Consider the following 17,220-nt stretch of genomic DNA (forward strand, 5'->3'; position numbering starts at 1 on the left):
GTAGCTATGTTGAAATTGCACAAAAAAAAAAGAAAAGAAAAAAAGCAAAAGTGTTTGGCAATGAAACATAAAAACTAAGTTCAATGCACAGATGTTCGGGTCCCATAAAGAAACACTCGCACAGGCTAACAGTCTCCAGGTACAACCAATACTGAAGGAGTCACACAGACTAAAAGAAAAATGTGTTTTAAATACGTATAAATACCTTCCATAAAAAGACGACATACCAAATCTCCAGATCTAGAAAAAGCATTCCCGTTAAGTCGGTTAAAAAGGAAAAATCAAATCCTTGTATTATTGTCACGCGTCAGCACCAATCAAAAATGAGACGAAATTAACCTTTTTAATACCATCTGCCTTTTATACTTCTTCCTCTTAACTTAATTAAAACACCAACAATTACCATATCAATTTATCTTACTCTCTCAGCCAGTGGACATATTTTGTAAGGGTACGTAATACTACTTTTTATCATAATGAAGTCAAGAATCATTCACAGATAACTATATTGCCATTTTACACGCTGTTGAAAAATTAAACAGAAATATATCTATATATGTATATATATGAAATTCAAGTTAGCCTTGAATTGGTAGAGGAATTTTTATCATATCATAATGCAAGTGGAGCTGTATATTTTAAAAAAAATTAATTAATTAATAAAAAGGAGTGACAGATATCATAAACAAACTCATGGTTCTTGAAATGAAATAGTAATAACAATGATAATAATAATACTAGTAATGATAATAAACTTATGATAATGATCATCATAATAATAACAATAACCATAATAAAAGATAGAAACAAAATTGCCATCATAATCATCACAATAATAACAGCAATACTAATGGTAATCATTATAAATATACAACATCATTTGCTATTATCATTATCATCATTATTACAAAAAAAAAAAAAAATACGAACCATAACCATCATAACAAGACAAGTTATTGCTTTTCGTTCACTCTAAGTATTGTAAACACCAATCACCTAAACTACAGGAAACAAAACCTGTAGCATAAATAAGGGGGAATTATCATGGAATGTCGCCAAGGTTTCCAGCAAACACGTTACTAGGTAATTCAAGGAAATTATGATTACTTGCAACTCTAATTTTATGTCTAAAATGGAAAAATATTTTCACACGAATAACTATATCCTTTTACAAAACAGAAAAAAAAAAAGCATTTTGCCCACACGGTAATATAATTTGCTGTTCTATGACACTGGTCGTAACATCTACGGGGAAAGTTTTTTTTCTTCTTTTTTTTCTTAATCAAGTGATTTACAAATAACCGAAGACCAAGACATTCAAAGGCACAGATATAACATATACAATGTACGTCTTGTGGGTGTGTTTTACGCGTTACGATTCACGAGTCTTCACTTTCACATCAAAAAGCAAAGATTACGATACACGGGTTGGAAAAAGGTATAAAAGTACCTGACCTGTATAAAATGTTAATCAAAACTCCCAAATCCATAATGTATTATTCTTTTCTTTTTTTTCCTTTCCATATAAATTAAATCCATGATGTTACTAAGGACACTTTGCATTTGATAAAGTAAACACTGGGTCTTCTTTACTTAGTTTTTCTACTGGTGTTATGTTATTGACTGTCTAGATCAGTGATTCCCAAAGTGTGTGCCGCCATTATCTCCTTGGTGTGCCGCAAGAATAATATAATTTTGCTAGGTTTCGAGAATTCCTAACATTGATTGGCGAGAATAAGTCTAAGACTATAGTCTAAGACTATATATGTGTGTATATATGTATGTATGTGTATATGTATATGTATATATATATATATATATATATATTATATATATATATATATATATATATATATATATTATATATATATATATATATATATATATATATATATATATATATATATATATATATATATATATATATATATCAAAGGGCAGGTGTGCCGTCATACTAAATAGTCTGAAAACCACTGGTCTAGATGATCCATTGTTTACCAAAAGAATTAATTAGATTTTTCTAATGGTGAATGATATTGTGTATGATAAACATACATATAAACTACAAGTCAGGGGAGATAAAGAGCAATAAGGAAAAAACAAATAAACACAAACACACAAAATAATAATGATAATAATAATAAAGATAGCATAATAAAGTTCAGAGAGAGAACAGGATATCTTTGAGACATTCTGGAGTTGAAATCCAACCCTGTAAAATAACTTTTATCAAATTATATCTAATATATTCCTGACTTTTTCCTGGCCACAGATGATTAGCAAGGTCTTCTTGCAGATATGTTTCAGGTAAAATATTTTGTTATCAAAACAAAATACATAGATTTCACATGGCATATAATCCTTACTTTTTTTTACATCTTACTCCAAGCTGTTATTTCAATGTATTTCAATATAAGTCTTGAGTTTAACCCTTCCACTACAGGCATTTCTTTTGTTTAAAATAAAGGCTACATATTTTTTCAGTTGTGTAAGTAATACATCTTACCAAATGCTAATTTGAATCACTTTACTAATATATCATATATAGACTCATATATCATACCATAAGTCTAGAAAATAATGAAAATACACATCTTAAGATGCCCAGTTCAGGCCAAACATCTGAAGATGTGGCCCATCTCGGAAGAGTTAACAAAAGACATGTAAAAGACTATATCAAAATTATTCAATGAGTAATATATAAAATAAGTAAGAATTACATGTAATAAAGATCCTTGTAGAAAGAGTTTTATGGACTTTCCAACAATCACACTTAGTAAAAACACCAAACCCCCATCACATACTGACCGAACTGGACTAGGGTACGCAGCCCACAGTGAATAAATAAGCACTACTTCTTAAACGTCTACACATCTTATCTAGGAGACCTTATATTTCAGACAAAATGAAGACTCTCTGTCTGATAAAAATTGGTGGAATTTTCAGAGGGGCTAAGCTAACTTTTTATCAAGATTAGCTTGATAAGTCCCACAAGCAAAAGTCAAAAATAAATACCAGTTAATCATTACATGGTGTTGAACTGTATCGATAGTATTTCCAGACTTTAAAATTGTCCGTCACTTATGATTTCACACTAAAATATAAAAAGAAAAATGACTGCACCCATTATAGAAATAGGCACAAAACTACTAGCAGTGCCCATAGCTTGTTATAATAATATTACCATTCATGATTCATTATAAAATATTACCTTTCGGCGGAAAGTACCATTCGGCCGGACTCAAGGTTTTGCAATTATTTCCTTTGAATCGGTACCTCCAGAGGTAATGGCTGTAGTTATGGAGCCACTTCCATTACAGGAATTGGTACCCTTTGGCAAATAAACCTAGAAGTGAGGGACAAATCTACAGTGTCAAACTGCTAACTCTGATTATAAACATTTTTAAAAATATCCAAATTAGTTCAGTTCAGACAGATTTGCGAAGACGTCGCTTCGCCCGGGCTATATGCACAAGGCGGCCCGGCCGTATCCAAATTAATTTACATTCATCTTGACAGACTGACTCATTTTTCATTTTTCAGGTCATGTGTAAGTTTCTGTCTATATCCCCAAATTATCCCTCTTAATATAGAGTGTTCTATAATCCAATACTCTATAGAGGTTTTATAGTATGCAGACACGGAAAATGCATAATTCTACCTATACTTCCAAAAAACCTAATTCATCACAACAAGCAGCTATGACAGGAAAAAACTAAAATAAAATAAAAAAGGAATAAAATGAATAAATAACTAAAACTGAATAAAGTATACGAATAAAACACTTCTATTAAATGCTATCAACACTTGCACCCTCCAACCCTTTCATAACGCACAAAACTGACAATGCTATGGAATCCTACGTCACTGTGAGCATTGCAAATCATCATCTCGCAGAATAAACAACATATGAACTAAATATGAAAACCAAAACTAGATATTAGTCGAAAAAAAAATGATTAAGACTTATATGCCTTAAAACCTTATTTTCATTTACAAAGGAAAGAGCAAAGAGAAGTGTATAAATATACTGCCATTATACACGCTCCATTGGTAACTATATGAGCAATAGAATCACTATCATAACTTAATCTCTGCCTCTTTCCACCCCCCATATCTACAAACACATGTAACACACACATTAGGCAATATATATTTGATATTACATTTCAATACAAAGCGTTCAATACAAAGACTTTGTATCCCCTTCCGATGAGAAAGGATATGTTATCTTTACCATCCTTATTTATATAACTAAAGGGAAAGGTATAAAAATTACAAAAAAGAGACTTCAAGAGTGTATAGAGAGAATCAAGAGAGGTAGATGGGAATTAGGTAACATTATTTGGGGGCAGAAGTAAAGCAGATTTTCCCTTTAACCCATTCACGCCGGGGGGAGGCCGGGCGCTATTCGGCGCCGCGACCGCGGTTTCTCGGACGCTCATTCGAAAACGGCGAGAGCGCGGGGGGCTGGGGAGCCGAGCTGCCTCGCTCGCGCTCGCTGACGCAAGCGCTGGCCAGATATCTCATCTCGGCGGCGGCGTCTGAAACAAAACCACGTGGTCTGTCAGCACGTCATCCGGCGTGAGTGGGTTAATAGGTATACTTCGACTAAATCTCTCTAAATCTGAAGGTGTAATAAATAACCTAAAATACGTTGATAAATCCTCTTCTCAAGACCATTCATCAAAATCATTTTCAAAAAGTTTATAAATAGAATAAAAGATGTTAAAGAATTTCATTCAATACAACCCTAAATTAAGATAAAAAACAAATGCATTTAGAAATCTCTTTCTAAGTAACAAAGGAACACGTCCATTACATATGTATGATATTGCATATACGTGCAGAGTATCTGTTTATGCAATGGAGGTGATTTAATATGCACTAAAAATGAAAATTAAACCTTTGCAATTTCCCTGCAAAGTCCAGGAATTCCATTCCAAAAACCTTTCAAGAAGCCTTCATAGAAACTTAATATGAACTTCAATTCATAAAAACAAAAACAAAGACAATTATAAGAGCAAAAATCTAAATTAAGTTAAAGGGCAACATCTGTATTTCACAATTTTAATCTTCTTTAACTTTCCGAGACTTTCCTGTATTAAACCGATAACAAATTCTACTTTAAAAGACACAGATAGGAAACAGAGCGGCAATATTTGCGTGCACAATTTGCCATAAGTGTGAAAGCAACTTTCGATTCTTCTAAATATTCATAAATACACAGAAAATCATATAAATAAAAAATAGATAAATCAAATAATCATAAACAACAAGACCAATATACCTAATCAGTTTAGCAAAATAAAATTCATTTAAAGATACAGTGACACTCCACATTATACCAAAGGAATCACTGACAAGCGAGTACTATCCTAATATGTATAAAAACTACACACTCGAATTTCATTCATCAAAAAATCCTTTCCTTTCCCTTTAAGTTCCGTTAAGTTCAAGAGGAGCATAACACAATATATCTCCAATCTATAAAATTCTTTGACAAAGGCTTTCACAGACTCATTGCTTTGTCAAATACCCACTTTTTTAGTAATTACACTAAAATTAAATATCATAAAAGCTGCAAAACCCTTATACAACCACCTCATAAAGCATGACAAGCTGCCAAAAAGGTGATCAATGCTATTATTACCAGTTTCTTGTAATAAATACATTTCATTTAAAGTTGTTATATAGCTACTGGAGAAAAAAAACACACACAAGATATTGCACTTGAAGTCAAAGTGAAGTATACAATGTCTTGTAAGAAACTGTTCTCAGCACAGTTGTAAATTTGTAAACCCAGTATTATATATATAATCGAACAAGAACAAAGTATGAACTCAAGTCAAACAAAGAGTAAGTGAGCTGTTATACAACATTCACAAAGGTACTTTTAGTGTGACAATGAATTTTTAACATCTCCTTTCAGTGCAAAGTGACAATTTGGCACTCTTTAACATCAAGTTGTAATCAAAATGACCTGTCGATTTCTGCCAGTATAACTATCCTAAAACCTGTTATTCCTTCAATAAACCACACCTGATATTCATCCAAAACCCCACAAAGATGCTTTAGACCTCAGATATCTTAACAGTCTCCAGCACAAAATAAGCCAGCGTGTGGCGGCGCTTCACAACGGCAAAATACAGACGATAACCCCAAAAAGCAAAGGGTTTTCCCAAAGTCTATATACAGATGGACACAAATCCCCTTTAGCCTGCCATTTCATTCTGCAAATTCATGACAGCAAAATACAACATCTGATTCACATACAAATGGATATCGTGAAAGGCAACACACAATATCAGCCCTTGAAAATAACATTCAAAAAAAGTAGTTAAGATTATGGAAAAAGGTAGAAATAAAATAATGATAAAACTCAAGAAGGAAGATAAGGATATAAGGAAAGAGCGGAAAGGAAGATAAACTAAAACGGCAGGACAGTTAATTGTTTAGCAAAAGCTGACGTCAGAATTTATTTCACAATGACATGAAAGTGACATCCATTAATAACTCACATTTTGTTAATAATTATAAAATCAGTAAAGGAGGGAGAAGCAAAATAAATTTTTCTTCTAAAAGCTTCTTTTTACTTTTGAAGTTTTAGTTTTACATAACTGGTGCATATAAATTTGCCTTACACAGTCCAAAAAAATAAATAAACAACTCATACATCCTTTAGAAATAAAAAAACACAAAAAACATACAATACATGTTAAGGAAATATATTCTTTTAGAAATATATACTAGTTAAAATATATACATATAAAAATTTACATGCACACAAAAAATAAAAATCTAAAAATATTTCACTTCTTATAGTCTGAAAACTTATCTTTATGTAGTTACAATGCAGAAAACACAAAGTCCAACCAACATATTTTCCAATCTCGGAAAAAGACTGCAACGAGATTCAACCTATGAACAGGAAATCCGTCATGGCCATGAATTTAACATCACAAAATAACAGCGATAATAATAAGAACGACAATGATAATAAAGAGACACATTTGCAAAACCTTGAAAGCTTTTCGAACAGACTGAAGGACGAAGGCTTCGAGCTACGCAGTAGTAGCCTGGCTTGTTTTCGTCTGGGAGGGTGGCCTCAGGCAAAATGGCATCGCTTTAGGGCTAAAATAATTATTACGTTGTTAGGATACAAAGGTCATTTAATATTTAACTTTCGTTAATAATAATGACTGAATCCAAAAGGTGTTTTATCTATTTACCTCGCCATATAAAGATACACAGAAGTTAAGTCAGTTCAGCATAGGCTAGCTTTTATGACATGTTATACTGTGTTCTAAGAATCGGAATTGAGATATCACACTTGCATAAGTAATACGGCTAAACAAAAGATGAAGAAAACTAAGCGTAGGCAAGTCATTTGATTTATAGCAATTATCAACACCTAGGTCTATCTAGTTGGCTAAAATGATTCCCAACCGGTCAAGAATCGGAACCTGTATAAATAATTGCATTCATGCTCCCTTGATAATCTTTAGCGCCCAAAAGGTAAGCCGATTCCCACAGCCCCCCCTGCCAGGCTGCCACTGATGTCACGCCACCTCATCTGCTACGTATAAGTTGGTTGGCTGCAAGAACCCATGGCTGAAGCTGCACCATAATCTCCAAAGGAAGCTTCACTTATTCATCCACATCAACGGAAAAAAATAATTTGAACAGTGACTTTGATACAACTGCAATAACACTTACTACAGTTGAAAATAAATGCTTAAGGAATAATCTTACTGAGGCACTCGTTCATTCACAGATCCATCCGCGTCCATTGTCTGAACAAAATACTCATCCATCCTCCAAGACCTGGGGCCAAAAAGGACAGGTTTTTCCCTGTAAGAAATGCCTTTTTTCTTCAGACATTTCACATTAAAATCATTACACTACAAAGAATGTAAAATATCATTGCATTTTAACGCTGTGATTTCTTATACTTCTCTCTTTCTCAAGGCCAATTTGTGTTGTATAATAATACGGAAAACCTACATCATCTTACAAAATTCTTTGCAGTAATTGAATACACAGTAGAAAAATAAAAAGCTAAATCAATAAAAAAAAAAAAAAAACTGCAGCTCCTCCTCCTTCCCAAATACTATTTCACTCTTCTTTACATAACCATTTCACACTTATATCACAACATACTCCCTAATCTATGTACATCCAGCAACACTACAAAAATAACTTAGGTAGAACAACAAGCTTCAGTTATGAGTGGTAAAGCAGTGCCTTCACGAAATGGCACACCCTAGATAAAGCTAGTGCTGAAATGAATGCGAACTACCGATCACAAGAACAATCTGTATAAAAACTACAAACCTAAGACCTATTTGCGTGAGATGATGGTACGATTTGACGCTGCCTATTAACAAGCTTCCCGGTCTTGCACCTTGAACGAGTCTGTGGAGGACGGAGGTCTTCGAAAAGGAAAAGACTACGAGGAAAGAAGAGGAAAGAAGAGGAAAGAGGCAAATGGAAAACCAAGAGAAAGGACAAAGTAAAATCCCACGGGCTCCTAATAATCTCCATGTTTTCATAGGGGAGTATGAAATTGAAGGAAAGTAGTTACCTATCATAAGGTATTCAATGGTACTTCCACACTCACCTTAGCTACGCCTAACTACAGGAGTGTCATTAACCTGACACTCCATTGGTAGTTCTTTGAGGAATTTTCAGTTCTCAAGTCTTTTTTAAAGAGTTTTTTTTTCCTGATGAGTTCCCTTATTTACACGCGCCAATGAATGTGAAATGAAAATATGCATACACATGTGGGAGACACTCATATATGCATCCACATTACCTTAAGCATTATCATAGATACAAGTCCATTCATTTTTCTTGCTACAAAATGTTCTAATTTTACACATATTTCCAATACACTCTAGTACAATACATTTGTTCCACTTCTCAGAAAGAATAATTAAAAAAAAAAGGAAATGAACCTCAAAATTCTCCTTGCAAACACAGCATGACATAATAGGCACATTACCACCAAGCAAGGCCTTCCCTTGCATTCAGTTCGACACCAAAATATGAAAAAAGGACCTTTTCTGCTTTCATTTCTTGTCTGAAATCCGCAGTACCTCAGTCTATGTATACTCGTATAGAGGAACAGGTAGATTAAAGCTCAGTATCATAATGTGACTAGAGAACAGATAATTTACAAAGCATACAAACTCAGCACTCATGGCCTCGACTCAGTTTCTTGTCTTTTACAAGGAACTAACCCTAAAATAACTGCAACTTCTGGTATGTTATATCACATATAAACTACTGCATATATTGAGGAAGAGTAACTGTACAGACTGAAGCTGTTGTATCATTAAATTTATCCCCAACATACTTAAAAGCACATTTACAACTCAATATATTGTATGTATATATATATCCTTTATACTTATCCTAACGCATGAAAGAGGGGACCGAGGGTGGGGGACGGGGGGCAAGGGATATTGACGTAAAGTGTAATGCCTGGAAATGAGACCACATGAGATATTTACAAATGGTAAGAGGACCATCCACTTGTGGAGATTTGTGAGCCTTCCAGGAGGTACTGTTGAACTCCCGCATCTTCCACTGTTTGCACAGGAAAGTCCATCTGCAAGAAAGGAATTGTGTGAGTAAAAAGATTGATTCAATATCTTGAAAAATTCACAGCAAAATTAATTCTTACTCTTGCACGTTAAGACATAACAATGCATTGGAAAGACGCTGAATGACAAATCAAGCCATACCTCGAACATGCTACTCCACGTTCGAGACAAGGTGGTGATGAACTCGTGCAACTGACTACCAGTTCGGAAGTAGAGAGCCCAGTCTCCAGAGATCTCTCCAGCCTCACTGCACTCAAATTCCTGAAAAGAGATTTCCAATGTCAATTTCTCCCGACTTGCACCACTTCTAAAATCACATTAACCATTACATATGTCAGAAAGATTCTTTCCTTTCATTCTTGTTTCTGCATTATCTTGTGAGATTGCTCAATTCATGTACAGATATGACAAAAAAAATTGTCTTTACTTTGATACATTTCTAAAACTATAAGCTTACAGCATCTACTGTAAAGTCTACTATGAACCTCTTCAACAAATTTCACCAGATAAGGAGATCCTGTTTTAATCTCAAAACATGTTCCACAAATCAATGAAACTAAACTCTCTTTCCCCAAGCAGCTTAGCCTACCCCACGCACACAAACCTACCATTAGACACGTGTTGGGACACTCTGCATACAGGTAGAGTGAAGACAGGTGTTCTAGGGCACTGTAGGTGAGGACCTTGACCTCTCCCTTAGCCTGAATTCCCTGAGTTATCTCCTCCAGCTTTCTTCTTGGAGTCGAGCTGCTCCTCACCAGCGCCTCTTTGTTCTTCTTGGCAGGAGGCGATGGATCCTTCTCCTCTTTCGTGCTCGAGGAGCTTGCTTGAGCATCTGGAGATCCGTAGTCTGTCAGTCTTGTCAGGCTTCCTTGATGCTGGAGCTTCTTTGGGGTTGAAGACTTGTTGGCGCTGTTTGCACGCTTTAGGGGGCTGCCGGGCATCGAGGGGGTGCTATTGGTGCGGTTGAGGGCTGTGAGAGAGGAACTCAGGTGCTTGCGCTCCTTCAGGTTTGACAGGGCCAGATTCAAGGGTTTCTGAGAGTCCTTCCTCTCCAACTGTGCTTGGGGTGTTTGTGAGTGCCTGGGAGACGAGGCCAAGGCCGGCTGTTGGGACTGCTGTAGGTTTGTCGTGGAGGATCTGGGGTCGGGAGCAGTCTGGTAGTCAATGGAGGAAGGGCCATTGTCTTGTGGCAATGACAGTATTAGGTCCGACTGCTGAGCTAACAACACTCCCGACTCCAGCAGAATCACTCTACATGATACCTGCTTACGTTCACTCACATCTGGAACCTGGAAGAAATGAAGGGATATTCACTTACATTCAGTTTTGAAACTAACTACATAGAGAACTTGTCAAATATACTAGGACTAACTTGCCAGCCATGACCATCACCATTGCAACAATAACACTAATTATAACTTTCATCTACATCACTATCCCCTTGACAGAATCTAAGAATAAAAAAAACTTGCACATACAAATCAGTTCCGGACACAGGAGACACTTACCCCATTGTTGATGATCATAAGGAAGGCCTGGAGCCAAAGCGAGGCCTCGTGTTCATCAGAAGCAGCGAGCATTACAGGAGGTGCTTTCTTCCTCAGTAACTGGAGGTCAAAATCCCAATGCCAAATTAATGCGCATACACTAAATTATCAGCCAGACAAATTCAATGGATCCAATCTCATTATACATCATAGTTATCACAAAAATAAAATAAAATAAAGCAGATAAGAACTCTCACAAAAATCAACATAAAGAGCACAATCACATTCGTACCTGGAAGGCGTATGGCCGGTGGCTTGAAGATATCCGTACACAGCCCACACACTGCACCACCTCAACAATCATGTGAGGGAGCCTCTCCCGCGCATCGTTGAACTGGTACAGAACACCAGCTCTGTGGAAGACCAATGATATGAACTGACACTTTTAGACTGACTGAAAACAAAAAGAATTAAGGAGAGAAAATGATAAATAAATAAGAAAACAGGGGAGAGAGAAAGAAGGAAGGAAAGAAAGAAAGAATTAGAAATAGAGAAAAAGAAGAAAGAAAGAGAGAGAGAAAGAAAGAAAGAAAGAAAAAGAGAGAGAGAGAGAGAGAGAGAGAGAGAGAGAGAGAGAGAGAGAGAGAGAGAGAGAGAGAGAGAGAGAGAGAGAGAGAGAGAGAGAGAAAGAAAGAAAGAAAGAAAGAAAGAAAGAAAGAAAGAAAGAAAGAAAGAAAGAGAGAGAGAGAGAGAGAGAGAGAGAGAGAGAGAGAGAGAGAGAGAGAGAGAGAGAGAGAGAGAGAGATCAACTTCAAAACAAAACAGAGTCAACCTACTTGAGGATGAAATAGGCAGGTCTCCAAGACGACAGGATTCCCGGCGGCTTGAACATGAGAGGGCCTTCGTTGGTAGGTCCTAAAGGCCCAGACACCGCATCTCCCCCCAAGCTGCTGCCATCCTCCCAATCCGCCATCCAACATCCAACCACCTCTGGCCCGCTCTGCAAGAAAAGAGGAGGTCACTGCCGAGAACACAGGTGATTCGAGAACTACGCATGCACACAAAGACAGACGGGTTAGCCCAGTCCTAGGATGAGATAAGTGTCGATTTAGTGTAGACTGCTTGTAGTTGCTGTCTAAAGTCAGTGGTGTGTGGTTGTGGTAGTGATGATCAGTTGTGGTGACAGTTTAGTGGTGGTGGTGGGCTTAAGGTGGAGTTGCTGTAGGGGCTATTAAGATATTGATGTTGGTGTTGAGAATCATTTGTGGTTGCAATTTCCCCTCTGGAATTCAACCGAGGAACTTACTTCTACTGCCTTCGACTACCTGGTACTTCAAACCAAACAGAGTGGGAAAGAACACAATGATTATAGATCTACAATGATTTCCTTCCTGTCTCCCAAGAATGAAACTCAAAACTAAATACGCAAAACACATGCAAAAAATACATCACCCATTGTAATAAATAGAGATTCACTTTCACAAATAGTCATAACTCTTAACAGCTGATAACCCTCCGAGCTCCTTCCAAATGTACTTGTCAAAGCTGAAAGATTCTACAAAATGCTTACAAAAACTTAATAAAAGATTATAAAACAACACTACAGTACAATGTCAACTACTGCTACTCAGGTGATAAAATACAACTAATGTTATAGATCTAGCATAGAACATAACCAAACCACTCATAAAATACAACATGCCCAGTACATCAAAAAACACTGACAACCTCATCTAGTCTCCTCCACATTTCCAGAGATTAGAAGAAAAAGAAAGAAAAAAAATAGATAAAAAATGAATAGATAAAAGGAACAAAGATAAATTCTACATTTCACAACTAACGATTCCTATCTTTCCCTTATACACACAGAAACACACGTGCACACTCATTACTTTCATCCACAAATACATAAGAGCATAGAAGCTATTTACATAACAAACTCAAGTATAATACAACATCTCCTTCTAACTCCATCAATACAAGAATGAAAACGAGCCAAAAGTAATACATTCACCCAAGAATCCGAATCACAAATCGAACCGAAGGTCATGCCCCCCTTTCGCAAGCATTATCACCCTCCAATGCAGAAATAATGCAGCCAAAGCAGAATCAAATCAAATACGCCCTTTACTTACTTCTTTGGCCGCAGACGTCTAGGCTGTCAACATGGCCCCGAATACAGTGCATGGTGAATTATGTCCAACCAGTGCTACAGTGCGTGATTTCGAGTGACTGTACATGCGTCAAGACTGGAGACAACCAAAGCCCTTAAAAACTAAATAAAGAACTGAATCGCATAAAACCATTCAACAGCTTTAGGAAAATTTTATTTTGCACTTAGTCAGCAAACCCCCTACACTTTAAAACAAAAAAAAACAAAAAAAACATCAATATCTCCTTAGACAAATGGTACAAAATTAATCAATACTGCTAATAACCGTCCGAGGAAGAAATTCCCTCAGAACTCCCTTGAAATCAAAACACCATTACAGAATTGGACGAGTAACAACACTATCATATATATTGAAGTATAACATTACAACGACAGTCAAGGAAGACAACCTAGATCTTAGAACTACATTATAGGAGGATTTCAGTAAACAAAATAAAACAAACAAAAAAATACAAAACTAAAAAGAATGTTATGTATAAATTCTTCTAGCAAAAAAAAAGTGAAAAGAATCTGCAATCTCAAATCTCTTAACCATGAACCAAAAACAAATAAATCAATCATAAGATTATCTGCAAAAACTACAAGAAACAATCTATATGACAAGTGAAAAGAAACACAGTAAGAATAAAATGAATTTGGAAAAAAAAAAAACATTTTTCAAAAGTGTAAAAACTGTGCACTTACACAGAGCAAAAGAGAAAGAAAGAAAAAGTCACCCACAGGACTGGGTTCTCTCCTCCTCTTCCTATTTTGGACTCGATACACTGACTTTCAAAACCTCTTTTCTTACTGTGCTTTCTTTACTCAATGACCAATACAAATTATAATTTCTAAATATAATATCAATCTCACAAATATACTTTCGAATTAAAAAAAAAAATCATCTACATGATAAAAAAAGATTTTTCAAACAATAAGAGATATCATAAACTAAACATAACTACAAATCTTATTAGCAAATATGAAAACTAGACAAAACTACATGATCTTAAAATATAATAAAAAAATATTTTCTTACATAGTTACAAGTCTAGGGAAATATATAAGAAATACAAGACACAAGATTCTAAAGTTTGAGGAAAAAAATACAAACCGTATGGAACCTTATTTAACTAATGTAAGAAAAGAAATCTAAATAAATGGAGGTAGCAACCATCAACGGAAAAAAGAGATCCCATATTTCAACTGAAAGCCCAGAAATATTTTCACTTTGTAAAACAAACAACCACCTAACAATACATTACAACAGGATTCAACCCTTTGTAAACAAGATTACTAAATCACTTAAAAAAAACATATCTCCACAACATTAGACCTTATCACAATTCTCTGACTGGTTTCAACGCAAGGTATCTCTTACGAAATGTACAAACAACAACAAAAACATAAGTTGTAAGCAAGTTAGTACTTCATAACATCAGGATCCTTATGAAATGGAAGAATTAAATTGGAGAGGTGATGTGCTTATTAGACTTTGCATTAACAAAAATCAGGGATGCTAATTCATGCAAATCATTCTCAGAATTAGTCTAATAGCAAAGTTGCTAGCAAAAGAATGGACTGGCTATTTTTGATCATCAGCAATGTCAATAGCTAAGCTCCTCAGCAATGAGAACAGCACTGAAAGTTAACCAAACTCTTATGAACTTGCCAGTCACTGCAATTAACCCTCTCTGGATGGGTGGTACACTACTGTACCGCTCATTCAAAAGCCCGGTGGCCTGGTGGCACAATATGGTGCCAGTCATTTAATTGATTTAGGCCTAAGCGTTCGAAAGCCCCGGCATTGTGACATGCAAGGCTGGAATGCCTCCGTTGTGAGTGGGTTAACATGAGTACCAAGGCAACAGTCCTACCTGTAGTCGCAGCTGTGCCCTCAGCCACCTCCTGAGCCCAGCCAATTCCCAGGCTGGATGGACCACGACAGCAGGCAAACTTCGGTCATGGAGCGTCCCGTTCCAACGGGAATAACCGCCAGCGTATATGGGCATGCCATACTGTTTTTCCAGATGGATATGAGCAGGACATGTTTCCTCCTCCGTCTCCTCCTCTTCCTCCTCAACTTTGTCTTCCTCCTTCTCTGTGATATTTCCATTCTCAGACTCCTTTTCTTCCTCCTGCAAGACAGCAACTTCGTTCTTGTTGGCTGGCAATTCAGGCTCCTCTGCAAATGAATCCTGACTGGTGTTCGCCGATGTCTGAATCAGCTTTGAGTGTATCTGCGTTCTGCTTGACTGTGTTTGACTCATGTAGGAAGACTGTTGGCTTCCTTCCATTGATCTTGGACTTTGGCTTTCATTAAGTATGTCTTCTTCACTAGCGTCAACTGAGGCTTGACTAGCATCAGTCATGTCTTGACTCTCATCCACGGATTCGGGACTTGGGTCTGTTAAATCATTACTGGCCTCGCTGGAGTCCTGACTTGTTTCCGTCATGTCTTGACTAGCTTCAGATATATCTTGACTGGCTTCAGTTATGTCAGAATTGTCTTCAATCAACTCATGACTGGCCTCAGTAAGGTCATGGCTGGGTTCTGTAAGGTCATGACTCTCTTCAGTCAGGTCATGACTAGCTTCAGTGAGGTCCTGACTGGCCTCGCTCAAGTCCTGACTGACGACCGACCCTGGAGTGGCAGCCGAGAGGTCCTGCGTCACCTCCGAAGATTCGTGGCTATGATCGGCTGAGTTCTTCCTGGTGTCCCATGCATTGAGCAGAGACTCTTCCAGCAAAGAGTTTGACAGGTTGTCTTCACACTCTCTGGTTATAGAGCGAGTGAGTTTCAATTTTCCCGGCGGGAACAGGTCTCGATAATCAATGTAAATTTCCTCCTTCTTCATCATTGTTCCTAGTTTGAGAGCAGCAAAGTGCCTCCTAATTGCCAATTCCAGGCAACTCACGATGGCATGGGTTACATCAGGGTCGCCAACATCTAACTGGATGCCAGTGTTGCTGCCTGTGGTGGCAAGGTCGTCATGCACTGCTTCCTTGCTCAACACGCACAACCACTGGTCATTGGCCCCCACCTGGAGCAAGAATAACCATGAGCCAAATGTTTCAAAACATATATATATATATATACACACACACGCACACACACACACAGTTCTGAATGTCATCTTTATAGATTCAATATAAACCATATTTAAATTTAAAGAAAATCAAAGTCTAATGAACATCTCCCTTCATTAGATAGTTCTCGTAAAAAAACACTAGGTAACACTGAAAACAGCAGAAAAATTCAAATCGAAAACACTATCTTCTTGACTTACTATGATGGTATGAATATCGTGGTAAGGGAGAATATGCCGAGGTTTGGAGCCCTTCAGTCTTGGTGCAAGTATGTAGAGCGTCTGTGTTGATAAGACAACCTGGACCCCTATGCTGTGCCCACTACTGTGACCCTCTCGTGCAGCAAACACCTGTCATCAAAAACATTATATATAATGAGTTATCATACACTGCTTTTCAGCTGTAGTCCCTGAAGCCTTTGATAGCCCTTTAACCCTATGACGACGGTGCATCACACCCATGTGACACAGCCAAACTCCCGATGCCGGGGCGTCAAGCCAGTGTGACGATTTCCATGCAATATTGCAATCGCCCGGCATAGGGGTCTTCGCGTAGCGAGTGCCCCGTCGGGAAAGGGTTAAGCTTCCTCATGTTACCCTGTAGAGAGAACCTTAAATGCTCTCAAATCAGCCAATCATCAACTGTTATATGGCTGATTTATGGCTTACTGGAGAGACCTTCCCACTCCATCATTAATGAGGTCGACATTCCCCATACTGCAGTAATATACCGGGGTATAAGCATTTGTGTTCATATGAGATCTGAATCCAATTTCAATGGAAAATCAAGGTATTAAAGAATCTTGACTTGACTTAAACAGAACCAGTTACACAAATCTAATTTTCTTCTAGCAACAATATACATATCAAAATGAAAG

At 36.9% G+C, this 17,220-nt stretch overlaps 1 protein-coding gene across 2 annotated transcripts in view; it reads right to left on the minus strand.

Annotated features, from left to right (window-relative positions):
• Positions 1–7,570: 7,570 nt before the first annotated feature.
• Positions 7,571–17,220, minus strand: part of LOC122245956 (uncharacterized) — a 38,312-nt gene continuing 28,662 nt past the window's right edge. For both annotated transcript variants that reach the window (XM_043004139.2, XM_043004137.2), the window contains 8 exons: positions 16,544–16,693; positions 15,131–16,297; positions 11,938–12,101; positions 11,394–11,514; positions 11,123–11,221; positions 10,220–10,903; positions 9,753–9,872; positions 7,571–9,616 (listed from right to left, as the gene is read on the minus strand). In XM_043004139.2, coding sequence (XP_042860073.2) covers positions 9,515–9,616; positions 9,753–9,872; positions 10,220–10,903; positions 11,123–11,221; positions 11,394–11,514; positions 11,938–12,101; positions 15,131–16,297; positions 16,544–16,693 — 2,607 coding nt within the window. In that variant the 3' untranslated portion in view covers positions 7,571–9,514. The remainder of the gene's footprint in view (positions 9,617–9,752; positions 9,873–10,219; positions 10,904–11,122; positions 11,222–11,393; positions 11,515–11,937; positions 12,102–15,130; positions 16,298–16,543; positions 16,694–17,220) is intronic.

Source organism: Penaeus japonicus, unplaced genomic scaffold, assembly GCF_977035675.1.
Source record: "Penaeus japonicus unplaced genomic scaffold, GWHDUDI00000001_assembly GWHDUDI00000012, whole genome shotgun sequence".
NCBI classification, from domain to species: domain Eukaryota; kingdom Metazoa; phylum Arthropoda; class Malacostraca; order Decapoda; family Penaeidae; genus Penaeus; species Penaeus japonicus.